This window comes from Engystomops pustulosus, chromosome 1, assembly GCF_040894005.1.
Source record: "Engystomops pustulosus chromosome 1, aEngPut4.maternal, whole genome shotgun sequence".
Classification (NCBI taxonomy): domain Eukaryota; kingdom Metazoa; phylum Chordata; class Amphibia; order Anura; family Leptodactylidae; genus Engystomops; species Engystomops pustulosus.
In genome coordinates, this window is record NC_092411.1 from 97,365,274 (window position 1) to 97,392,844 (window position 27,571).

Here is a 27,571-nt window from a genome sequence, read left to right on the forward strand (position 1 = left end):
TCGTGCTTTGGCTTGACTGTCTGTATTCTGTCTAGAATTTTAGGAGCAGGAGGTCATGTATACTTGTATTCTAAGCTACGATTAAGGACAGTATGATGTCCACAATGTATCAGCTGGAATGATGCGCCCTCATTTTGTTTTTGTGCATGTCATATATAAAGCTTTTAAATAATATGAAATAAATGTTAGATTTTTAACTATTTTTGGTGCTGGAACACCAAGTACTACTTGCCAATCTGTCTCTAGACTACAAGCAATAACTGTGCAGTGGTATCTACCCAAGGAAAGTGCATGGTTATAAAAAATACTCTTGCAGCACCCATGTAGAATCGATAAAATCTTCTTTTCTTACGATATATTAAAAGCGATCCCTAGACAAAACAAAAAAGTAGGCGGACCTACTAGAGATGAGCGAACATACTCGTCCGAGCTTGATGCTCGATCGAGCATTAGCGTACTCGTAACTGCTCGTTGCTCGGACGAGTATTTCGCCCGCTCGAGAAAATGGCAGCTCCCGCCGTTTTGCTTTTTGGCGGCCAGAAACAGAGCCAATCACAAGCCAGGAGACTCTGCACTCCACCCAGCATGACGTGGTACCCTTACACGTAGATAGCAGTGGTTGGCTGGCCAGATCAGGTGACCCTGGGATAGACTAGCCGCTGCCCGCGCTGCTCGGATCATTCTCTGTCTGGATGCCGCTAGGGAGAGAGCTGCTGCTGCTCAGGGAAAGCGTTAGGGTGTTCTATTAGCTTACTGTTAGGCAGGAGTGATTCTAAAAGAACCCAACAGCCCTTCTTAGGGCTACAATAACGTTATAATTTTTTTTTTTTTTTATTTGCAGCTAGTACCGTATTGTGAGGAATTAGCAGGGGGACTTGCTACCGTTGTTTTTAGCTCTTAGTGACACACATATCCACCTCAAACACCAAAGTGGGAAAATTTATTAGGGGTTTGAGTAGAATTAGGCACAGTCTGCCAGTTTCTTTTTATTTTACGTTTCTTTTTTTCATAACTCAGCGTCATCTCATCTGGCATAGTAGTGTGCTGTAATACTTGGCTAGAAAATAGCCATAGGAGAATACAAACGTCTTAATTACGCCTACAGTAGCGTTATATATATTTGATTTCTGGTTGATCTGCTGGTGGCTGTACTTGCTGCAGTGCATCTACTATCAAATTGGGAGCAATTTGGAGTCAGACTTGCGACCACTGTGTTTTAGTGACGCACATATCCATCGCAAAGACCGAAGTGGGAAAATTTATTAGGGCCCGGGGTTGTATTTCAATTAGGCACAGTCTGCCAGTTTCTTTTTATTTTACGTTTATTTTTTTCATAACTCAGCGTCATCTCATCTGGCATAGTAGTGTGCTGTAATACTTGGCTAGAAAATAGCCATAGGAGAATACAAACGTCTTAATTACGCCTACAGTAGCGTTATATATATTTGATTTCTGGTTGATCTGCTGGTGGCTGTACTTGCTGCAGTGCATCTACTATCAAATTGGGAGCAATTTGGAGTCAGACTTGCGACCACTGTGTTTTAGTGACGCACATATCCATCGCAAAGACCGAAGTGGGAAAATTTATTAGGGCCCGGGGTTGTATTTCAATTAGGCACAGTCTGCCAGTTTCTTTTTATTTTACGTTTATTTTTTTCATAACTCAGCGTCATCTCATCTGGCATAGTAGTGTGCTGTAATACTTGGCTAGAAAATAGCCATAGGAGAATACAAACGGCTTACTTACGCCTACAGTAGCGTTATATATATTTGATTTCTGGTTGATCTGCTGGTGGCTGTACTTGCTGCAGTGCATCTACTATCAAATTGGGAGCAATTTGGAGTCAGACTTGCGACCACTGTGTTTAAGTGACGCACATATCCATCGCAAAGACCGAAGTGGGAAAATTTATTAGGGCCCGGGGTTGTATTTCAATTAGGCACAGTCTGCCAGTTTCTTTTTATTTTACGTTTATTTTTTTCATAACTCAGCGTCATCTCATCTGGCATAGTAGTGTGCTGTAATACTTGGCTAGAAAATAGCCATAGGAGAATACAAACGTCTTAATTACGCCTACAGTAGCGTTATATATATTTGATTTCTGGTTGATCTGCTGGTGGCTGTACTTGCTGCAGTGCATCTACTATCAAATTGGGAGCAATTTGGAGTCAGACTTGCGACCACTGTGTTTTAGTGACGCACATATCCATCGCAAAGACCGAAGTGGGAAAATTTATTAGGGCCCGGGGTTGTATTTCAATTAGGCACAGTCTGCCAGTTTCTTTTTATTTTACGTTTATTTTTTTCATAACTCAGCGTCATCTCATCTGGCATAGTAGTGTGCTGTAATACTTGGCTAGAAAATAGCCATAGGAGAATACAAACGTCTTAATTACGCCTACAGTAGCGTTATATATATTTGATTTCTGGTTGATCTGCTGGTGGCTGTACTTGCTGCAGTGCATCTACTATCAAATTGGGAGCAATTTGGAGTCAGACTTGCGACCACTGTGTTTTAGTGACGCACATATCCATCGCAAAGACCGAAGTGGGAAAATTTATTAGGGCCCGGGGTTGTATTTCAATTAGGCACAGTCTGCCAGTTTCTTTTTATTTTACGTTTATTTTTTTCATAACTCAGCGTCATCTCATCTGGCATAGTAGTGTGCTGTAATACTTGGCTAGAAAATAGCCATAGGAGAATACAAACGTCTTAATTACGCCTACAGTAGCGTTATATATATTTGATTTCTGGTTGATCTGCTGGTGGCTGTACTTGCTGCAGTGCATCTACTATCAAATTGGGAGCAATTTGGAGTCAGACTTGCGACCACTGTGTTTTAGTGACGCACATATCCATCGCAAAGACCGAAGTGGGAAAATTTATTAGGGCCCGGGGTTGTATTTCAATTAGGCACAGTCTGCCAGTTTCTTTTTATTTTACGTTTATTTTTTTCATAACTCAGCGTCATCTCATCTGGCATAGTAGTGTGCTGTAATACTTGGCTAGAAAATAGCCATAGGAGAATACAAACGGCTTACTTACGCCTACAGTAGCGTTATATATATTTGATTTCTGGTTGATCTGCTGGTGGCTGTACTTGCTGCAGTGCATCTACTATCAAATTGGGAGCAATTTGGAGTCAGACTTGCGACCACTGTGTTTTAGTGACGCACATATCCATCGCAAAGACCGAAGTGGGAAAATTTATTAGGGCCCGGGGTTGTATTTCAATTAGGCACAGTCTGCCAGTTTCTTTTTATTTTACGTTTATTTTTTTCATAACTCAGCGTCATCTCATCTGGCATAGTAGTGTGCTGTAATACTTGGCTAGAAAATAGCCATAGGAGAATACAAACGTCTTAATTACGCCTACAGTAGCGTTATATATATTTGATTTCTGGTTGATCTGCTGGTGGCTGTACTTGCTGCAGTGCATCTACTATCAAATTGGGAGCAATTTGGAGTCAGACTTGCGACCACTGTGTTTTAGTGACGCACATATCCATCGCAAAGACCGAAGTGGGAAAATTTATTAGGGCCCGGGGTTGTATTTCAATTAGGCACAGTCTGCCAGTTTCTTTTTATTTTACGTTTCTTTTTTTCATAACTCAGCGTCATCTCATCTGGCATAGTAGTGTGCTGTAATACTTGGCTAGAAAATAGCCATAGGAGAATACAAACGTCTTAATTACGCCTACAGTAGCGTTATATATATTTGATTTCTGGTTGATCTGCTGGTGGCTGTACTTGCTGCAGTGCATCTACTATCAAATTGGGAGCAATTTGGAGTCAGACTTGCGACCACTGTGTTTTAGTGACGCACATATCCATCGCAAAGACCGAAGTGGGAAAATTTATTAGGGCCCGGGGTTGTATTTCAATTAGGCACAGTCTGCCAGTTTCTTTTTATTTTACGTTTATTTTTTTCATAACTCAGCGTCATCTCATCTGGCATAGTAGTGTGCTGTAATACTTGGCTAGAAAATAGCCATAGGAGAATACAAACGTCTTAATTACGCCTACAGTAGCGTTATATATATTTGATTTCTGGTTGATCTGCTGGTGGCTGTACTTGCTGCAGTGCATCTACTATCAAATTGGGAGCAATTTGGAGTCAGACTTGCGACCACTGTGTTTTAGTGACGCACATATCCATCGCAAAGACCGAAGTGGGAAAATTTATTAGGGCCCGGGGTTGTATTTCAATTAGGCACAGTCTGCCAGTTTCTTTTTATTTTACGTTTATTTTTTTCATAACTCAGCGTCATCTCATCTGGCATAGTAGTGTGCTGTAATACTTGGCTAGAAAATAGCCATAGGAGAATACAAACGTCTTAATTACGCCTACAGTAGCGTTATATATATTTGATTTCTGGTTGATCTGCTGGTGGCTGTACTTGCTGCAGTGCATCTACTATCAAATTGGGAGCAATTTGGAGTCAGACTTGCGACCACTGTGTTTTAGTGACGCACATATCCATCGCAAAGACCGAAGTGGGAAAATTTATTAGGGCCCGGGGTTGTATTTCAATTAGGCACAGTCTGCCAGTTTCTTTTTATTTTACGTTTATTTTTTTCATAACTCAGCGTCATCTCATCTGGCATAGTAGTGTGCTGTAATACTTGGCTAGAAAATAGCCATAGGAGAATACAAACGTCTTAATTACGCCTACAGTAGCGTTATATATATTTGATTTCTGGTTGATCTGCTGGTGGCTGTACTTGCTGCAGTGCATCTACTATCAAATTGGGAGCAATTTGGAGTCAGACTTGCGACCACTGTGTTTTAGTGACGCACATATCCATCGCAAAGACCGAAGTGGGAAAATTTATTAGGGCCCGGGGTTGTATTTCAACTAGGCACAGTCTGCCATTTCCTTTTTTATTTTACGTTTATTTTTTTCATAACTCAGCGTCATCTCATCTGGCATAGTAGTGTGCTGTAATACTTGGCTAGAAAATAGCCATAGCAATAGGATAGCATCGTTTGGTTTTAAAAACTAAAAAACACAAAAAAAAACAAAACAAAAAAAAAAAAGTTAAAAAAAAAATACAAGTTATAACTCTCATTTTCAAAATGTTTAACCCGAGGGCTAGGGATAGAGGATGAGGGCGGGGACGTGGGCGTCCAACTACTGCAGGGGTCAGAGGCCGTGCTCCTGGGCGGGGTGAGACACCACCTGCTTATGAGGGAGCAGGGGAACGCCGCAGAGCTACACTCCCTAGGTTCATGTCTGAAGTTACTGGGAATCGTGGTAGAGCACTGTTGAGGCCAGAACAGTGCGAACAGGTGATGTCGTGGATTGCCGACAATGCTTCGAGCAATTTGTCCACCAGTCAGTCTTCCACGCAGTCCACCCATGTCACCGAAATCGGCACTCCTCCAGCTCCTGCACCTCAGCCTCCTCCCCCCCAGTCTGCCCCCTCCCAGCAAAATTTGCCATTTGAACCGGCATACTCTGAGGAACTGTTTTCTGGACCCTTCCCACAGTCACAAACCACTTGTCCGGTTGCTGATGAGCAATTTTCCGATGCCCAGGTTTTCCACCAGTCGCAGTCTGTGGGTGATGATGACCTTGTTGACGTAGTGGAAGAAGTGTGTAAAGAGGTGTCCGACGATGAGGAGACACGGTTGTCAGACAGTGGGGAAGTTGTTGTAAGGGCAGGAAGTCCGAGGGGGGAGCAGACTGAGGGATCGGAGGATGATGAGGTGACAGACCCAAGCTGGGTTGAGAGGCCGGGTGAACACAGTGCTTCTGAGACGGAGGAGAGTCCTCGACCAGAACAGGTTGGAAGAGGCAGTGGTGGGGCCAGACGGAGAGGCAGGGCCAGAGCTGGTGCATCAGCGCCAAATGTGTCAACTAGTGAAGCTCCCGTGGCGAGGGCTCCTGCGGCGAGGGCTAGATTTTCAGAAGTCTGGAGGTTCTTTAAGGAAACACCGGATGACCGACAGACTGTGGTGTGCCACATTTGCCAAACCAGGATCAGCAGGGGTTCCACCACTACTAGCTTAACTACCACCAGTATGCGCAGGCATATGAATGCTAAACACCCCACTCAGTGGCAACAAGCGCGTTCACCTCCGGCCGTGCACACCACTGCTCCTTCCCCTGTGTCAGCTGATAGTCAGCCCCCTGCCCAGGACCCTGCCACAAAAACCCCATCGTCACCTCCATGATCCTCCACAGCATCCACCAGCGTTCAGCTCTCCATACCCCAGACGCTGGAGCGGAAACGCAAATATAGTGCAACCCACCCGCACGCCCAAGCCCTTAATGTGCACATCTCCAGATTGCTAAGCCTGGAGATGCTGCCCTATAGGCTAGTAGAGACCGAGGCCTTTCGCAGCCTCATGGCGGCGGCCGCCCCTCGGTATTCGGTCCCCAGCCGCCACTACTTTTCCCGATGTGCCGTCCCAGCCCTGCACCAGCACGTGTCAGACAACATAATCCGTGCCCTGACCAACGCCGTTTCTGACAAGGTCCACCTGACCACGGACACGTGGACGAGTGCTGCCGGGCAGGGCCACTATATATCTCTGACGGCACATTGGGTTAACTTGGTGGAGGCTGGGACCGAGTGTGACCCTGCGGCTGGTCATATACTGCCGACGCCGAGGATTGCGGGGCCTACCTCGGTCCAGGTGTTTGAGGCCTACTATGCCTCCTCCTCCTCCCACCCCTCCTCCACCTCCTCCTCCGAACGACCATCCGTGGGCATGGCGCCATCAGTCGGTAGCTCTAGGCACAGCAGCAGTGCCGTCGCTAAGCGACAGCAGGCGGTGCTCAAACTACTGAGCCTAGGCGATAAAAGGCACACCGCCCAAGAACTATTACAGGGCATCACGGCGCAGACTGATCTGTGGCTGGCACCGCTGAACCTGAAGCCAGGCATGGTTGTGTGTGACAACGGCCGTAACCTGGTGGCGGCTCTGCAACTCGGCAGACTGACACATGAGCCATGCCTGGCCCATGTGTTAAATCTGATAGTTCAGCGTTTCCTCAAGACATACCCCAATCTGTCTGATTTGCTCACGAAGGTGCGCCGCATCTGTGCGCATTTCAGGAAGTTCAGCACAGATGCTGCCACTCTCAGGGCAGCGCAGCGCCGCCTCCAACTGCCCGCTCACCGACTGTTGTGCGACGTGCCCACGAGGTGGAATTCAACACTGACCATGTTATCCAGAGTTTACCAGCAGCGCCGAGCGATTGTAGACTGCCAGATGTCAACTTCCACCAGAACTGGTAGTCAGGTCAGTCAGCTTCCTCAAGTCTACAATGAGGAGTGGACGTGGATGTCTGATATCTGTCAGGTGCTGAGTAACTTTGAGGAGTCAACACAGATGGTCAGTGGCGATGCCGCCATCATCAGCCTCACCATCCCGCTGCTTGGCCTGTTGAAAAACTCTCTGGTCAGCATGAAGTCGGAAGCTTTGCGCTCCTCACAAGAGACAGGGGAAGAAGATTCCCTTGTTGATAGCCAAAGCACCCTTAGGTCTGTTTCTCAGCGCATATCGGAGGAGGTGGAGGTGGAGGAGGATGAGGAGGAAGAGGAGGAGAATGTTGGCGAGACACAAGAGGGGACCATTGTTGAGTCCTACACTGTTGAGCGTGTATGGGCAGAAGAAGAGGAGTTGGAGGAGTTGGAGGAGGAGGAAATGGACAGTCAGGCCAGTGAGGGGAGTGAATTCTTACGCGTTGGTACTCTGGCGCATATGGCAGATTTCATGCTAGGCTGCCTATCCCGTGACCCTCGCGTTCAAAGAATTTATTCCAGCACCGATTACTGGGTGTTCACTCTCCTGGACCCACGGTACAAGCAAAATCTTTCCACTCTCATCCCTGGAGAGGAAAGGAGTGTGAGAATGCATGAATACCAGCAGGCCCTGGTGCACAAGCTGAAACAGTATTTCCCTTCTGACAGCGCTAGCGGCAGAGTGCGTAGTTCTGCGGGACAAGTAGCGAGGGAGAGTAGGCGAGCAGGCAGCTTGTCCAGCACTGGCAAGGGTACGCTTTACAAGGCTTTTGCCAGCTTTATGTCACCCCAGCAAGACACTGTCACCTGTCCCCAGTCTCGGCAGAGTAGGGCTGATCTTTACAGAAAGATGGTGAGGGAGTACGTAGCTGACCATACCATCGTCCTAAATGATCACACAGCTCCCTACAACTACTGGGTTTCAAAGCTGGACATGTGGCACGAACTGGCGCTCTACGCCTTGGAGGTTCTTGCCTGCCCTGCCGCTAGCGTCTTGTCAGAGCGGGTTTTTAGTGCAGCTGGTGGCATCATCACCGATAAGCGTACACGCCTGTCGACTGACAGCGCTGACAGGCTGACGCTTATCAAGATGAATAAAGCATGGATTTCTCCTAATTTCAAATCTCCAGCAGGTGAAGGAAGCTCAACCTGAATAATTTATCCACTCCTCCTCCTCCTCATTTTCCTCCTTCTCCTCCTCTTTCTACAGTAAAGCAGAGGAAACTGGCTGTTTTTTGACAGGGCCCACTGGCTCTAGGTATAGTACTTTATGCATTTAATTTTTCTGGAGGGCCACCGACACGGTCCTCTGTTTTAAACAATTTTTGGGAGTGCCACATACAGGCACTCAATCTATTCAATTTTTCTGGAGGGCCACCTTTCCGGTCCTCTGTTTTAAACAATTTTTTGGGACTGCCACATACAGGCACTCAATCTATTCCATTTTTCTGGAGGGCCACCTACCTGCTCCTCTGGTTTAAAAACTTTTTTGGACTGCCACATACAGGCACTCAATCTATTCCATTTTTCTGGAGGGCCACCTACCTGCTCCTCTGGTTTAAAAACTTTTTTGGACTGCCACATACAGGCACTCAATCTATTCCATTTTTCTGGAGGGCCACCTACCTGCTCCTCTGGTTTGAAAACTTTTTTGGACTGCCACATACAGGCACTCAATCTATTCCATTTTTCTGGAGGGCCACCTACCTGCTCCTCTGGTTTGAAAAATTTTTTGGACTGCCACATACAGGCACTCAATCTATTCCATTTTTCTGGAGGGCCACCTACCTGCTCCTCTGGTTTGAAAAATTTTTTGGACTGCCACATACAGGCACTATCCAAATTGAATTGTCTCCATAGCAGCCTCCACACGTTGTCTCCATTGCTACCTCCAAAAGTCATCCATATAGCTGCCTCCATACATCGTCCCTTTATCAAACGAGGTTTGTCAGGCCGAAATTTGGGTTGTTTTCATGGATTCCACATCAAAGTTGTTAACTTTGTCGCCACCCTGCTGTGTTATCCACAAAATACACTGGCAAACTTTTACCATTTACGGATATTATTTCAGCGCTTCTTGCGCATCTGTTTACATTCCCCTCACCCGCCATATCCTAAACTTATAAGAACGCTACTACACTTGATCTTATACAAAAGGTTCTTAGAAGTGCTGTTTGGGGAGTAGCCTAGAGACAGGGGCTTGGATTGGCGAAAGCTCGCCTAGCAGCGGAGCGCCAGCTCCATGCGCATCATGCGCTTCTTGCGCATCTGTTTACATTCCCCTCACCCGCCATATCCCAAACTTATAAGAACGCTACTACACTTAACTTGGTGCAGGCTGGGACCGAGTCTGACCCTGGGGCTGGTCATATACTGCCGACGCAGAGGATTGCGGGGCCTACCTCGGTCCAGGTCTCAAAGGCCTACTATACCTCCAAATCCTCCCACCCCTCCTCCACCTCCTCCTCCTCCGAATTACCATCCGTGGGCATGGCGCCATCAGTCGGTAGCTCTATGCACAGCAGCAGTGCCGTTGCTAAGCGACAGCAGGCGGTGCTCAAACTGCTGAGCCTAGGTGATAAAAGACACACCGCCCAAGAGCTATTGCAGGGCATTCCACATCAAACTTGTTAACTTTGTCGCCACCCTGCTGTGTAAGCCACAAAATATACTGGAAAACTTTTTTCATTTACGGATATTATTTCAGCGCTTCTTGCGCAGATGTTTACATTCCCCTCACCCGCCATATCCCAAACTTATAAGAACGCTACTACACTTGATCTTATCCGAAAGGTTCTTAGAAGTGCTGTTTGGGGAGTAGCCTAGAGACAGGGGCTTGGATTGGCGAAAGCTCGCCTGGCAGCGGAGCGCCAGCTCCATGCCAAGAACCAACTAACATAGTTTTAACTGCAGCACCTTTAATCTACTACTAGTTCACTGCCTCCATACATCGTCCCCTTATCAAACGAGCTGTGTCAGGCAGAATTTTGGATTGTTTTCATGGCTTCCATGTTAACTTTGTCGCCACCCTGCTGTGTAATCCACAAAATATACTGGCAAACTTTTATCATGTACCAATATTATTTGAGCGCTTCTTGCTCACCTCCTTTGGTTCCTCTCTGCTACCCATTGGTTTGAAGCCTGAGTCCATTTAGGGTATGTCGCCATGCCACTCTCTAGCCTTCCGCTGCTGCCGCTGCCTCTGCATGCCGTCCCCTATAGTGTCAGGGTCAATTATTGGATGTTTTAGATGCTATCTAGCTTCATTCTGTCACTCTGTCATGGCCATGCTGTTGCCCATAATTTTGGCATAATGGTGCATTTAAGCAGCCTCAGAGGCATCCATGCATGCTGCCCCTGCTGTTTCCTGTCCATTTCCGTGGTGTTTCCATCCTTTTCTGAGGTTCCCAGGTGTTTGGCCAAGCTTCCCTGTGCAGAGCCTTGGTCCCCTTGAAAAATGCTCGAGTCTCCCATTGACTTCAATGGGGCTCGTTACTCGAAACGAGCACTCGAGCATCGGGAAAAGTTTGTCTCGAATAACGAGTACCCGAGCATTTTAGTGCTCGCTCATCTCTAGGACCTACACATTTCGAGCTATTGGAATTCAGCTCTTAATCATGGTCCAGAATATCACTCCCTGGTTTTGTCCCAAGCCAGGAGAACTGATCTGCAGAAAGTGGCAGTGATTCTGATGGCAGCAGATAATAGCTTCCTCTTTCTGCCATGTCAAGGTATAAACATGGGGGCCAATCCTCTGTAGTCAAAATTGCAGTAGTTCAATATGAAGAAAGCACTTGTTATATCAGTTGTACTGAACTATGTTAACCTTTTTCCGAAACACAGTGTGACTGAATGGACAGGTCTCACAAGTGAACATTTCAAATAAACTGCTGGTATCCACTGTTGACCGGCCATTTTCTGCTGTGGTCAACACCTTTCAGTAGCTAAAAAGCATTGGCACATGGAAATAAATATATATCGATTTGTTTGGATTGTGTTTAAAGATTAAAGATTCTCTGACATTTAAACCTCAGAGTGAAAGCTGTAAAAACTAAGATTGTATTTTTTGTCAAATTGAAGTACAATTTGTACAGCAGAAAACAAGCCTTCCTACATCTCTGTAAACCAAAAATAAAAATTTTAGCTTTAAAAAGGGAAACGCAAACACAGACGGTTTAAGTCCTCTAAAGGTTAGATTGTACTTAGCCTTTATTTTCTTTTTCAATCTGCAACGGGGTTTATTATTATTTTTTTTTAATGTATAATTTAAGTGTCCCTCTGTAGTATTCTTATTCCTACCCTAAGGGAGAAGATTTCCTATAAAAAGGGGATCTTTACCTACGGAAATGTAATTCCAAGAGGCTCAACAGAGGAGATTGTTTTATGCATTTTACCATGGTAAGCACCATAGAAAAATATTTTATATACATTTGTAACATTTCTGTCATGGTAAATTTTAATCCAAAAAATAGTTGTTTCCAGCTTTCATGCACAAACACCATTTAAGCAGTCAGTGATCTTTTTTCCCTCTCACAACCTTATGTCTACCTTTCAATCTGGTTCCTTAAAATTTTGTTCATTTTGATGTCCAAAAGCGGTGATTTCTAGTAGATCAAGGACACATCTGATGAGATCACCACACATGGCATATGGGTACATAGGTTTGAACAATTTGATCAGAATTAACATAACATTCTTAAGTAGGTAAACAGTCAAGCAATTGAAATCTGTAAAATGTATAGGGATATTGGAACAATGAGAGGATGAAGACTGTGACCTAAAACTGAATGTAACATTTCTAACTCTTTGTTACCATTAAATATTTTCCTGCAATCGTTGTTTATGGAAGGTGACGATTTCACAGATTTCTTTTTTGTACGTTTGTAAGGTTTGTAGGTTTTAAATAATAAAACGACAATGTGTACAGGAACTCATGAGGAAGTCAGAAAACCACCCCACAAAGTGAGGCACAATACAACTGTATATTAAGCCCTAATTTGTTGCTCATAATGTTAGTCTTTAAAGCAGTATTAAAGCTAAGTAACATTAGAAGAGAAAGCAGCACTTTTCACAAAGCTCCTGCAGTAATTTAAATAAAGTTGTTTGAGTTTTTGTTGATTTTAATCTTTATCTAGTAATATCTGATTTCACATAGGGACTTTGATTTCTTTTTCATTGTTTAGTCATTCGCCCCCCTCCCGCTTTTCTTTATTACATTACTTAATGTAGTAACTTATTAACTTTTCCTTCCTTTTTTAGGAATGGAAATCTTACCTGGTACCTTACAATAAGACACAAGTGACTGAGTTTATTCTTGTGGGGCTTTCTAGTGAAGTGCAGCCTTATCTTTTTGTATTTTTTCTATTAATCTATCTTTTTACATTGGCAGGAAATGTAACAATTACTCTGACAATCACTTTGGAGTCTCAGCTTCAGTCTCCTATGTACCTTTTCCTCCGTAACTTGTCAGTCACAGAGATCTTATATGTAACAACTACAGTTCCTCGTATGCTCAGAGATTTCCTGCATGTTGACAAGGCGATTTCTTTAGTCGGATGTGCGGCTCAGCTTTATTTTTTTAGCTTCTTTGGTGCTGCAGAATGCTTCATCCTTGCCTTTATGGCATATGATCGCTATGTGGCCATTTGTCATCCTCTGCAATATATGACTATTATGACAAAGAAAAAGTGCTTACAACTTTCATTAGTATCATGGTTAGGTGGTATGTTTTTACCTATGGCCAACGTTATCCTTCTCTTTAGCTTGCCATTCTGCGGTTCTAATATTGTAGACCACTTTTTCTGCGATGTGCTCCCTGTGTTGAAGCTTGCCTGTACAAACACTTTTGCTAATCAAATTGGTATAGTTATGTATAGTATTGTTGTTGTACCAATACCATTCTTACTTATCCTTGTGTCTTATGTACGTATCCTCATAGCTGTATTTAACATTCGTTCAGCAACTGGGCGCAGAAAAGTGTTTTCCACATGTGGATCCCATCTCACCTCTGTCTGTTTATTCAATGTATCAGCCACTATAACTTATATAAGAACCAAACCTATTGATGCAGAAACAGATGCTAAGGCTTTGTCTCTTATGTTCCTAGTTTTTGTCCCAATGCTAAATCCTTTGGTTTACAGTTTAAGAAACGCAAAGGTTAAAAAAGCAATGAAGAGAGTCATGGGCAGACTTTTTCAATTTAAAAAATGAACAAGATATAAAAAATACTTCAATGCAACTTTTCATAGATAAAATAACTTTAATATGTTAATTTCTGTTTTGGAAAAAGAACTAATTTGCATCACTGTATGGCTTTTAAGGCTACACAGTTCTACTTAAGGCAAAATCATTGCTTTTTAGAAACCGCTCACTCTCTAGTAGGACTAAAACCCCCTGAAACAGTTGTATTGGTGTATTATTTTTCCAATTAATGGTGGAAGAGGCACAACTTTCCTTTTTGAAAATCAAGCTAATTTGAATATTTTTCTAAAGCATTATAGCATAGTTTATAATTTTTTCAGTACCCCCCCAACATATATTCATTACTGAAAAATAAATATTATTTAGATTTGTGTCTCATTTTCAAAGTTAAACTAGAAAATGTATAGCAGTATTTAAAGAGATGTGTCCACATATTAGACAGATTTGTGTCCTGTCCCAGATAAAGCACTAGTCTTGACCACTCCCTTGGTCTACAATTATTGACTTTATGACTTTATGACCCTTTTATGTTACCTGGGACCTATACCTATTGGGATAAATAGTAATGCTTCAGTGGATTTACTATATATTTTTTCCTGAAGAGAAGAAGTTTTAGTGGGAAGATATTAGAAACAAGGGAATAGCACAGTGCAAATATATTGTTCTGTAGACAAATTCAGTTTACTTTTGATTATTTGATACATTTTATATTTCTCTAATTTATTTTTATATTTTATAAAGAGTACATTGTATGCTTGAATTCCTGCAATGACATTTATGATTCCGGATAGCAGAAAAATTGGACGTTACTTTGATATCTTTAATCCTTTCAAGATTACATCATTTTCAGTTTGTGCATTTCCATTTTTTATTTTAAGCATTCCAAAGGTTATAGATGTTTTATTTTTCAAGTTACAGACACATATGAGAGCTTTTTGGATACCATATGAATTGTACTTTATATTGGCAACATTTAATATTCTCTGGAATGTACTGGGTTGTTGGAAAAAAAATCAAAATGTAGTTGGTTTGTCAAAAAAAAGCAGTTCCCTATTTTCTACTGTATTAAAAAGAGTATATTTTATGGTTGTATTATATTTTTCAGCAGCATAGAATTTACATTAGGTAATATAGAGCACATAAAAATGGATAATACTGTTTCATATCTTTTACTCTTTGAAGATTTTTTCAACATTCCAAAGCAATCCCCATGAGTCATGTTGGGGATTTTCTACATACCATATAAATTGTACTTTAGTGTGGCAACATGTTATATACTATTTTTTAAAAACTTTTTCTAAAAATTTTTAATAAAAGTTTTTCTACAATTCTTATTATCTACTATTTCAGGCCTTCTAGGGTGTTTGAAATGTAGGGGTTCTGATCGCTCATGCAATATACTGCAATATAACTGTATACGACTTTCTATAAAAGAAAATTCCATATGTGACTCCTAGGGCAACTTGCCTCCACCATTCCACATGACTTAATAGGGTAAATATATTATAAATCAATAGTTCTATGAATATATACTATAAAGTGTAGCTAAACATTTAAGAAAATATTGCAGATGATCATAGTAAACTTAAATATTTCAGTAAAGAAATATGTTTCTGTATCCTTCCTTTTTCCTGACTTTCTTCCTTATTTAAGCAGTTTGTGTGAAGCAGTTTTCTATCCTGCTCTCCACTGGTAACTGAGAAATAAATTACAGACAATCCTTAGACAGTCTAATCAAGGAAATATTCTGTAGTAATGTTTTAACAGACTAAGAGACTTATCATTGCTGGACTGTCTAAGAGCAGAAGGAAGTGTACATTATATATTAAGAGTATGCCAATTTGTGATTAGACTGGATTATACCAAACTATTTGATATTGAATATTGCTACAGCAGTGTCTCATCATAACATAAGATATATAGAATTTTTGTTATACTACAACATTATTTTATTGCATCATTCCATTTATTATTTAATTATTTTGATGAAAATAAAGATACTGGAAATATGTATTTGTCCTTTCTTAGATTATGTGCTAGAGAGTCAATAGTTTAGGGAAATAATAATAAACTTTGTAGCATGCATAATTAATCAAAACAGCTTCTAATTGCCTATTTTCTGCTCCTTTTTCTACTGTAAAGAACAGTACATCTGAAGTCCCCTATTAAAAGAGTTAAAAATGAACTCTTTTTATACCTAGATAATTTTTCCCTTCATGGTTCAGCTCTGAAAGCTTATTAGACTGTCCAAGGACTGTCTGTAAAGAGTTAAGTCATTACACATTATCAGGTTCCTTTATCTCTCAGTTACCAGTGGAGAACAGTAAATAAAACTGATTTACACAAACTGCTTAAATAAGGAAAAAAGCCAGGAAAAAGGAAGGACACATTTTTCTTAAATATTTAGCTGCACTTTACAGTATATATTTATAGAGTTATTTGATTGATAATACATTAGCATTATTACGTCATGGAGGAAGGGAGGAGGCAAGTTGCCTGAGACCCCAGGGGCTCACATACGGCATATTCTATTATAGCAAGTTGTATACATTTTTAAAGTGGTATATTGCATGTGCAGTCAGAACCTCTAGGATTCAAACATCCTAGAAGGCCTTAAATAATAATAAAAATTTTAGAAAGTTTGAAAAAAGATTTACTGACCAAAAGAATAAGGGAATGTGCCCTTTGGAACATACAGTGAAAGCCTTAAATGGGTATTCAAGGAATAAGCATATTTCATTTTCACATGGGTCATTAAAATACAAGCTAATATTTAATTAGTTACTATTTAAAATTGTGTTCCCCTTAGACCCCTTCCACACTTGCGAGTGTGATGCGCTCAACTTGCATCACACTCGCAGCGAGCGCTGCCGGGATCTCCCGGCCCAAATGCTGGAAACCAGAACTGAACTCAACATGTCAGTTCAATTCCGATTTGCAGCATTCGGGCCGGGAGATCCATGCAGCACTCGCTACAAGTGTGATGCAAGTTCAGCGCATTACACTCGCAAGTGTGGAAGAGGCCTAAGCGGAAAAATGTTGTGGACATACACAATAATGGTTTAAAATACTTCTTCCCCTTTAATCACTCCATTGATTTTTGCCCCTTGGAGCAGACACAGGACAGAAGCATTGTCTGAGATTCACTAAGATCCTGCATGCATCGCTTTCTTGCTGAGGTTCACCTTCTTCCTGGTGAATGTAAGTGCTTTGTCTTGCGACACAATTTGAAAGTTAAATCCTGCGCTCAGTGCGAATCAGTCAGATCGTCTGATGGCACGCTCCCTGATTTCTATTGTATAAAAGCAAGCGCAGCTCCGTCACAATCCAATCACATGCAACACAATCCCAGCGCAAACCTCTGTTAAATACCTGTCAAAGCTGTGCAAATCCCAAAAATGGCAAACCGTCCGACTAAAGTGTGGTGTGGACCCTTAGTAAATTGGCTCCAGTGTGTTAGATCATCACTGGGAGCAGAGCAGAAGAGGGAGGAGCTGTTACTGAGAACTAAGGCATCATGTGAGTTGTAGTTGTAGATGGTGGCCATGTTGGAGATACCTCTGCTTACTTTAGACAGCCCATAAAATTTAGTGAATCAAAAAAGCAGACTATTTAAGCTCTGTAAATTAATTATAGAATTAATGCTTTTCTACTCTTCTGCCTCCCCTCCCCCCTCAAAAGTTCATAAATTTTCAACAATGGGGAATAGCAACCCCAAAATGGTATCACTGGAAAAATGCATCTCATCCCACCAAAAATGGCATCACCTGGCCCTACTTAAGGAAAAACATAAATTTTGTAGCATACAAAAGGGCGACAAAAGGGGAGGAAAATATATGTTCTACAGGAAATAATTATCAGCTGCATGGTATTCTTTCCTTTCTGCATCTCGCTGTGCAGCCATACAACAAGTAACATCCACATGTGGAGTGTCCCCATACTTGGAAGAAATTGCATAAAAAATCTTGAGAACTTCAAAAGGACTTTTAAAAAAATAATGAAAAAATAAAGTTGAAATATGGGAAGTAAATCATTTGGGTGGTAAATCTATCAGTCTCCAAAACATTTTATTTTATAAATATTGTATAATTGACTGGGAAAGTAAAAGGTGTGGGTGTATAGCGTGAAGGGTTAATACAAGGAACAGAGTCTGATCTCCTACACAGAACTTATTAATGAGTGGAGCTGGGAAAATGGTTTTTTGGATATCAGATATAAGCAGACAGAAAAAAAGCAAAAAACCCATAATGGCATGAGTAAATGAATGCAACAAAACTCATTAATCATAAAACGCTTAATATAGCTTAAATAGTTTGCTTTTATGATTTACAAAATTTTATGGGCTTTCTAAAGTAGGCAGTTATCTTCAAGATGGCTGCCATCTACAACTGCAAGTCCCATGATCCCGCAGTTCTCAGTAACCGCTCATCCCACTACTGCTCTGCTCCCAGTGATGATCTAACAGACTGGGGCAGATTTACTTACCAGGTCCCGTCGTGATCCCGCGGTGCGTTGTCCAAAGTAGATTCGGGTCCGGCTCTATTCACTAAGATTGTGGGTCCGAGTTCCTTCCTGTGTCGCTGCAGTGCCGAGGTCCGCCGGAGTTCACCTTCTTCTTCCTGGTGCATGTGAGTGCTTGATCTTGTGACAAAAAACCTTTTTTAAATTCCGGCGCTGTCGTGCAAACCGGCGCTGTCGTGTGCAAATTCAATCGCGTGCACCAAAGGCCCGGGGCAATAAGGCGCAAAAGGGAAATATTATGGCAAACCCGACGAAAAGGCGGCATTCGGACCCTTAGTAAATGAGCCCCACTGTCTTGCTCTGTTACCATGTTAATGATATGTGTAACTGCCATCACTGCACATTGCACTACAACCACAACACCTGCTGTACTGGATGCACTACAACCAACCGATTACAGCCTAACAGGACATGTGCCATTTTCTGTTCTGTGTTTCCTCCACAGAGACAAGGTCACAGGATTGATTAAAGGGCCAATAGCATTTTAATTCTCAATTTTAGTTTCTGTCCACAACATTTTTCTTATTCCTGGAATAAGGCTACATTCACACGAGCATGTGCCCGCCGTACCGTAGAACGGCAGGCATGTGTTGCCGCCCGGGAGAGGGGATTCTCACCCCCACCCCTCTCCATAGGGAAACATGAGCTGCACTGTACCGCTCTGTACTGTGCTGTGCCATTATTACCGGCCTATGGGGGAATGGATGTGGTGCAATTCAATCAACACAGCCAACATAAACATAAAAGCCATTGTTCACACTAACAATGTCAGAGTAAAACAAAAAGAAAAAATCAGCGCATACTGAAACATTGGGGCACATTTACTTACCCAATCCTATTGCAAACCAGCGGTGCATTCTCCGACGAGAATTCGGGTCTACCGGGATTAACTAAGGTCTGTGCGCCCGATATCCACCAGGTGTCGCTGCTGCGCCGAGGTACGCCGGAGTTCATCTGCTTCGCCCTGGTGCATGTAAGTGCTAATCTTGCGACAAAAATAGTTTTTTAAATTCCATGTTTTTTCTGAATCCGTCGGGTTTTCCGACAGCCACGCCTCCCGATTTCTGTTGCGTGAAAGCCGGCGCTAATGCGCCAAAATCCTGGGGCAATAAGGCACAAATCGGAAATCGTCGGGAAACCTAACAAAAGTGTGCGATTCAGACCCTTAGTAAATGAGCCCCACTATTTTTTTTCCAAAGTAGGTTTAACATCTATCAAACTAAACTTTGGCCGACTTGTATGTGTTGTGGTATTTTTATAGCCCCATTCCCATGTTCGTTTTCCCTTCCCTTCTCTTCTTATTGGTCCAATTACTATACCAACCCTTTATTATTGATACTTAGACAAACCTGGGTTTCCCAGTTGTAATGATCTTACATTACAATTAATGTATTGCCTGCGTTTTGCTTTCTCATATCTCCAGTCCTGCATATGGGCAGTGTGTGCAGGGGCCTCCTTCGAGTTGTATGCAAGGGCCATTTTGGGACAGCACACTCCCTCTTTCATGGTCATTGTACACACTGCGCATGCGTGAGCTGTACACGAGCGCCATTATGGGAGAGCATACTCCCCTTGTGTAATGCAGTGCTCTAAGTAAGTAAACATTATATGCCATATACCGTACATGCCAATATGGTACAGCCTTTGCTTGATAAAAGGTTGTCTTGTTCTGTCTACATAATACATGAATTTGTAATGTTAAGAGTTAAGTATGTATTAACCATTAAGGTGGTCAAATGATCAACAAGCCGGAAGAAGCTCTAGATGCGTGAAACAGCCATTGCTTGTTCACAGAGCAAGAAATAAGTGCCGCTCTTTCATCTCTTCATACACCTTCGATTTTTTTTTTTTAAAGTTACACCTTTAATTTAATATATAATTTTATAATATACTGTAGATCTTTTATTTTATATAAAAGTAAAAAACATAACAATACAAACCAAACATAATATACAATATATACAATATCTTACCTGCTGGTCCAGCCCCATTCATACCTAGCAAAAACAATAACTTACAATACACCAAAATGAATATACACCAAATACCACAACCCCCACCCAACCGATTATTACATCCTAAACCAAACCAATAAATAAAGACAAGCCACACCCGCAAATAAACATAAATGACTATAAATATAGATAAACCCACCCCACACCCTCTAATAACAAACCACCCCGCACAGATCACATCCCACACCCATTTTTTAAAATTTTTTTTAAAAATATAATAAAAAAACTCATAATACTACACTAAACTAAATCCCTCACCCGCACCCTCCCTTGCCCCCCAGACACCGGTCTAACGTCCAAAGTTTGCGTTTAGTAGTCCAGACCAGTGCCCAAGGTCAGTTCATAAGTCCCACCACTATCACCCCCCTCTCAACCTAACACTATATCCCAAACCCCACTATATACATTATATACAGTATTCACAACATAACTAAGAAAACATAGTACAAAACAAAACCTGAACAACATTAATCAATACCACATAAAGCCCAGGTTCGGCGCCTGCAAGCCCTACATAACTACATGCCCAGAACACAAAACAAAAATCTACTGTGCAGTATCAGCCCAACACCAGGAGAGGAGATGACAGACTAAGGGACACTAAAGGAGAACCCCCTCCAAAGGAGAGAGGCCCTCCCCGTGCCCAGCCTCTCATACTCCAGAGAGCGCACCTTCACCAGGTCACCCAGAATGTTCCTAACCACCTCATCCACCGGGAGGATTTTACGCTGCGTCGACACTAAGCACCGTGCGTTCCACGTGTGGTACCTAACCACTAGGATAACTAGGAATAACGTGCAGCGGTCCCGGACACCCAGGCCTCTGAATGCTCCATAGGCCCACTCCGCATAGGAGAGACCGGCCAACCCGGGCCAATGGATGGAAGTGCCCACCCGGTTGTACACCTGTGTGTTAAAGGGGCACTGAAGCAGGAAGTGGTCCATGCTCTCCAGCAGGCCACCGCACTCCTCCCAGGGACAACCCCTTTCCTCAGGGCTCCTACACTTCAGATTGTCCCTCACACACAGCTTTCCATGGAAGCAGCGCCAAGTCATGTCCCAAAACTTCAAGGGGATCCTGATGGAATTCAATAAACTCAAACCCACCCCAAGATCCCGACTTGGACAATCCCTGAGGGCCAGAGGCTTCTGGAAATTGGTCAACAGAACCCTTTTGTCAAGGACTTTCCTTGTCATGGTCCTGATCTCCCACATTCCCAGACCCCACTGGCGAATCACCTTCAGAACCGGGGTAGCGTAAGCCGGAAGATGCCCATGCGGTGTACGGAGATCCTTCACTTGCCCTCCTGTCTCCCATTCCTGGAAGAAAGGCCTAAACCATCCCCTACAGGAGTATACCCACGGAGGAGCCCTCTCTTTCCAGAGGTTTGCTACATTGATCTTAAGAAAGGTATTCACTAGGAACACCACAGGGTTGACCATACACAACCCTCCTTGTCTCCTCATGCGGTAAGTAACCTCCCTCCTGATAAGGTTCAGCATATTCCCCATAACAGTTGGAAGAACAGACTGTACACAGGGGTTCTGGCAACATGCACACACTGCCCAGGTAAATCAGCAACGGGAGCAGGTAAGTTTTAATCAGGTTCACCCTTTCTCTGAGGGTCAAAGACCAACCCTTTCACTGGTCCACCTTCTGCGCGGCGATCTTAAGCCTGTCGTCCCAGTTTTGCATGGGGTAATCCCCCTGGCTAAATTCGATGCCAAGAACTTTGGCAGAGTCCTGGGGCCCTGGAAGAGTGTCTGGGAGATCAAAGCCCGGACCTCCCTCTCCCAGCCAGAGACTCTCACACTTATCCCAGTTGATCTTGGACCCAGAAGCCTCTGAGTAGCGGTCAACCTCTGACATCACCCATTGCGCCTCCCCTCCCGAGGACACGAAAACGGTGACGGCATCATCGGCATACGCTACCACTCTAAGAGTGGCTTCCGGTGCTGCCCGATCCATCCTGACTCCCACCAACGGCCCACGATCAACCCTCCTAAGGAATGGGTCAATCGCGAACACGTATAAAAGTGGGCTCAGAGGACAACCCTGGCGAACACCAGACCCAACCTCAAAAGAGCGGCCAATCCAACCGTACACAAGCGGGAAACTCTCTGCCCTTGCGTACAAAACTTTCAGCCAATTGACAAACCCACCCGGCAGGCCATACCTCAGAAGCACAGACCAGAGGTACTCGTGGTTAACCCGATCAAACACTTTTGCCTGATCCAAGGACAGCAAGTACCCCTTCCAGTTACCAGCCCTGCCCTGCCCTGCTCCACTGCCTCCTGGACACAAAGCACAGCACTAAATGTACTGCGGCCTGGAACAGAGCAGTGCTGGGACCCCGAAAGGAGCCGGGGTGCAAACTGCACCAGCCGATTAAACAGCACCTTTGCCAAAACCTTTCTGTCCGTATTGAGAAGCGCTATGGGACGCCAGTTCTCAACACGAGATCGGTCCTTACTAGAGATGAGCGAAGATACTCGTCCGAGCTTGATGCTCATTCGAGCATTAGCGTACTCGAAACTGCTCGTTGCTCGGACGAATACTTCGCCCGCTCGAGAAAATGGCATCTCCCGCCGTTTTGCTTTTTGGCGGCCAGAAACAGAGCCAATCACAAGCCAAGAGACTCTGCACTCCACCCAGCATGACGTGGTACCCTTACACGTCGATAGCAGTGGTTGGCTGGCCAGATCAGGTGACCCTGGAATAGACTAGCCCCTGCCTGCGCTGCTCGGATCATTCTGTGTCTGGATGCCGCTAGGGAGAGAGCTGCTGCTGGTCAGGGAAAGCGTTAGGGTGTTCTATTAGAATAGTGTTAGGCAGGAGTGATTCTACAAGAACCCAACAGCCCTTCTTGGGGCTACAATAACGTTATACTTTTTTTTTTTTTATTTGCTTGTGGCTGGCCTTGCTGGCACTAGTAGTGCAGCTAGTACCATATTGTGAGGAATTTGCAGGGGGACTTGCTACCGTTGTGTTTAGATCTTAGTGACACACATATCCACCTCAAACACCAAAGTTGGACAATTTATTAGGGGTTTGAGTAGAATTAGGCAGAGTCTGCTGATTTTTTTTCTTTAGCTGTATTTCATTTTATAGCTCAAACTCATCTTGCAAAGCAGTGTGCTCTCATTGTAGGCTACAAAATAGCCATAGGAGAACCCCAACGGCTTACTTAGGCCTACAATAGCGTTATATTTTCCTTTTTTTTGTTTGCTTGTGGCTGGGCTTGCTGGCACTAGTAGTGCAGCTAGTACCATACTGTGAGGAATTTGCTGGGAGACCTGCGACTGTTGTGTTTAGCTCTTAGTGACACGCATATCCACCTCAAACACCGAAGTGGGACAATTTATTAGGGGTTTGAGTAGAATTAGGCAGAGTCTGCTGATTTTTTTTTTTTTTTAGCTGTATTTCATTTTATAGCTCAAACTCATCTTGCAAAGCAGTGTGCTCTCATTGTAGGCTTCAAAATAGCCATAGGAGAACCCCAACGGCTTACTTAGGCCTACAATAGCGTTATATTTTCCTTTTTTTTGTTTGCTTGTGGCTGGGCTTGCTGGCACTAGTAGTGCAGCTAGTACCATACTGTGAGGAATTTGCTGGGAGACCTGCGACCGTTGTGTTTAGCACTTAGTGACACGCATATCCACCTCAAACACCAAAGTGGGACAATTTATTAGGGGTTTGAGTAGAATTAGGCAGAGTCTGCTGATTTTTTTTTGTTTTAGCTGTATTTCATTTTATAGCTCAAACTCATCTTGCAAAGCAGTGTGCTCTCATTGTAGGCTACAAAATAGCCATAGGAGAACCCCAACGGCTTACTTAGGCCTACAATAGCGTTATATTTTCCTTTTTTTGGTTTGCTTGTGGCTGGGCTTGCTGGCACTAGTAGTGCAGCTAGTACCATACTGTGAGGAATTTGCTGGGAGACCTACGCCGTTGGGTTTAGCTCTTAGTGACACACATATCCACCTCAAACACCAAAGTGGGACAATTTATTAGGGGTTTGATTAGAATTAGGCAGAGTCTGCTGATTTAATATTTTTTTTTTATCTTTATTTCATTTTAAACTCAAACTCATCTTGCAAAGCAGTGTGCTTTCATTGTAGGCTACAAAATAGCCATAGGAGAACCCCAACGGCTTACTTAGGCCTACAATAGCGTTATATTTTCCTTTTTTTTGTTTGCTTGTGGCTGGGCTTGCTGGCACTAGTAGTGCAGCTAGTACCATACTGTGAGGAATTTGCTGGGAGACCTGCGACCGTTGTGTTTAGCTCTTAGTGACATGCATATCCACCTCAAACACCGAAGTGGGACAATTTATTAGGGGTTTGTGTAGAATTAGGCAGAGTCTGCTGATTTTTTTTTTTTTTTACCTTTATTTCATTTTATAGCTCAAACTCATCTTGCAAAGCACAAAATCCAGTTGTGTGCTGTCAGTGTAGGTTAGAAACTAGCCATAGCAATAGGATAGCATCGTTTTGTTAAAAAAAATAAAAAACTAAAAAAAAATAAACATAATAAAATAAAAATAATACACTTTAATTTGGAAAATGTTTAACCCGAGGGCTAGGGGTAGAGGACGAGGGCGTGGACGTGGGCGTCCAACTACTGCAGGGGTCAGAGGCCGTGGTCCTGGGCGGGGTGAGACACCACCTGCTGATGGGGGAGCAGGGGAACGCCGCAGAGGTACACTCCCTAGGTTCATCATGTCTCAAGTTACTGGGACTCGTGGTAGAGCACTGTTGAGGCCAGAACAGTGCGAAGAGGTGATGTCGTGGATTGCGGACAATGCTTCTAGCCATTTGTCCACCAGTCAGTCTTCCACGCAGTCCACCAATGTCACCGAAATCGGCACTCCTCCAGCTCCTCCACCTCAGCCTCCTTCCCCCCAGTCTGCCCCCTCCCACCAAAATTTGGCATTTGAACCGGCATACTCTGAGGAACTGTTTTCTGGACCCTTCCCACAGTCACAAACCACTTGTCCTGCTGCTGCTGAGCTATTTTCCGATGCCCAGGTTTTCCACCAGTCGCAGTCTGTGGGTGATGATAACATTATTCACGTAGTGGAAGAAGTGTGTAAAGAGGTGTCGGACGATGAGGAGACACAGTTGTCAGACAGTGGTGAAGTTGTTGTCAGGGCAGGAAGTCCGAGGGGGGAGCAGACTGAGGGATCGGAGGATGATGAGGTGACAGACCCAAGCTGGGTTGATAGGCCGGGTGAACACAGTGCTTCTGAGACGGAAGCGAGTCCTATAGCAGAACAGGTTGGAAGAGGGAGTGGTGGGGCCAGACGGAGAGGCAGGGCCAGAGCTGGTGCATCAGCGCCAAATGTTGCCCGTAGTCAAGCTCCCGTGGCGAGGGCTAGATTTTCAGAAGTCTGGAGGTTCTTTAAAGAAACACCGGATGACCGACGGACTGTGGTGTGCAACCTTTGCCAAACCAGGATCAGCAGGGGTTCCACCACTACTAGCTTAACTACCACCAGTATGCGCAGGCATCTGAATGCTAAACACCCCACTCAATGGCACCAAGCCCGTTCACCTCTGGCCGGGCACACCACTGCTCCTTCCCCTGTGTCATCTGCTAGTCAGCCTCCTGCCCAGGACCCCGGCCCAAACACCTCCCGTGCGAAAACCCCATCTTTGCCTCCACGATCCTCCACAGCATCCACCAGCGTTCAGCTCTCCATACCCCAGACGCTGGAGCGCAAAAGGAGGTATAGCGCAACCCACCCACACACCCAAGCCCTCAACGTCCACATCTCCAAGTTGCTTAGCCTGGAGATGCTGCCCTATAGGCTGGTAGAGACCGTGGCCTTTCGAAACCTCATGGCGGCGGCCGCCCCTCGGTATTCGGTCCCCAGCCGCCACTACTTTTCCCGATGTGCCGTCCCAGCCCTGCACAAGCACGTGTCAGAGAACATCCTCCGTGCCCTGACCAACGCCGTTTCTGACAAGGTCCATCTGACCACGGACACGTGGACGAGTGCTGCCGGGCAGGGCCACTATGTATCGCTGACGGCACATTGGGTTAACTTGGTGGAGGCTGGGACCGAGTCTGACCCTGGGGCTGGTCATATACTGCCGACGCCGAGGATTGCGGGGCCTGCCTCTGTCCAGGTCTCAAAGGCCTACTATGCCTCCTCCTCCCACCCCTCCTCCACCTCCTCCTCTGAATTACCATCCGTGGGCATGGCGCCATCAGTCGGTAGCTCTAGGCACAGCAGCAGTGCCATCGCTAAGCGACAGCAGGCGGTGCTCAAACTGCTGAGCCTAGGCGATAAAAGGCACACCGCCCAAGAGTTATTACAGGGCATCACGGCGCAGACTGATCTGTGGCTGGCACCTCTGAACCTGAAGCCAGGCATGGTTGTGTGTGACAACGGCCGTAACCTGGTGGCAGCTCTGCAACTCGGCAGACTGACACATGTGCCATGCCTGGCCCATGTGTTAAATCTCATAGTTCAGCGTTTCCTCAAGACATACCCCAATCTGTCTGATTTGCTCACGAAGGTGCGCCGCATCTGTGCACATTTCAGGAAGTCCAGCACAGATGCTGCCACTCTCAGGGCAGCGCAGCGCCGCCTCCAACTGCCCGCTCACCGACTGTTGTGCGACGTGCCCACGAGGTGGAATTCAACACTAACCATGTTATCCAGAGTTTACCAGCAGCGCAGAGCGATTGTAGACTGCCAGATGTCAACTTCCACCAGAACTGGTAGTCAGGTCCGTCAGCTTCCTCAAGTCTACAATGAGGAGTGGACGTGGATGTCTGATATCTGTCAGGTGCTGAGTAACTTTGAGGAGTCAACACAGATGGTCAGTGGTGATGCCGCCATCATCAGCCTCACCATCCCGCTGCTTGGCCTGTTGAAAAACTCTCTGGTCAGCATGAAGTCGGAAGCTTTGCGCTCGTCACAAGAGACGGGGGAAGAAGATTCTCTTGTTGATAGCCAAAGCACCCTTAGGTCTGTTTCTCAGCGCATATCGGAGGAGGTGGAGGAGGATGAGGAGAAAGAGGAGGAGAATGTTGGCGAGACAGAAGAGGGGACCATTGTTCAGTCCTTCACTGTTCAGCGTGTATGGGCAGAAGAAGAGGAGTTGGAGGAGTTGGAGGAGGAGGAAATGGACAGTCAGGCCAGTGAGGGGAGTGAATTCTTGCGCGTTGGGACTCTGGCGCATATGGCAGATTTCATGCTAAGCTGCCTATCCCGTCACCCTCGCGTTCAAAGAATTTATTCCAGCACCGATTACTGGGTATTCACTCTCCTGGACCCACGGTACAAGCAAAATCTTTCCACTCTCATCTCTGGAGAGGAAAGGAGTGTGAGAATGCATGAATACCAGCAGGCCCTGGTGCACAAGCTGAAACAGTATTTCCCTTCTGACAGCGCTAGCGGCAGAGGGCGTACTTCTGCGGGACAAGTAGCGAGGGAGAGTAGGCGACCAGGCAGCTTGTCCAGCACTGGCAGGGGTACGCTTTACAAGGCCTTTGCCAGTTTTATGTCACCCCAGCAAGACACTGTCACCTGTCCCCAGTCTCGGCAGAGTAGGGCTGATC

General features: G+C 44.6%; 1 protein-coding gene across 1 annotated transcript; it reads left to right on the top strand.

Moving 5' to 3' along the window:
• Positions 1-12,176: 12,176 nt before the first annotated feature.
• Positions 12,177-13,469, top strand: LOC140113246 (olfactory receptor 10A7-like). Its single transcript, XM_072132637.1, has 2 exons — positions 12,177-12,221; positions 12,519-13,469. The coding sequence occupies exons 1-2, from the start codon at positions 12,177-12,179 to the stop codon at positions 13,467-13,469; spliced, it is 996 nt and encodes a 331-aa protein (XP_071988738.1).
• Positions 13,470-27,571: the final 14,102 nt, after the last annotated feature.

Excerpts from the sequence above, each read along its gene's own strand:
- LOC140113246 (XM_072132637.1), top strand. The coding sequence starts at position 12,177 with ATGTGTACAGGAACTCATGAGGAAGTCAGAAAACCACCCCACAAA. Across the intron at positions 12,222-12,518 it reads TCAGAAAACCACCCCACAAA|GAATGGAAATCTTACCTGGT; the intron begins GTGAGGCACAAT and ends TTCCTTTTTTAG.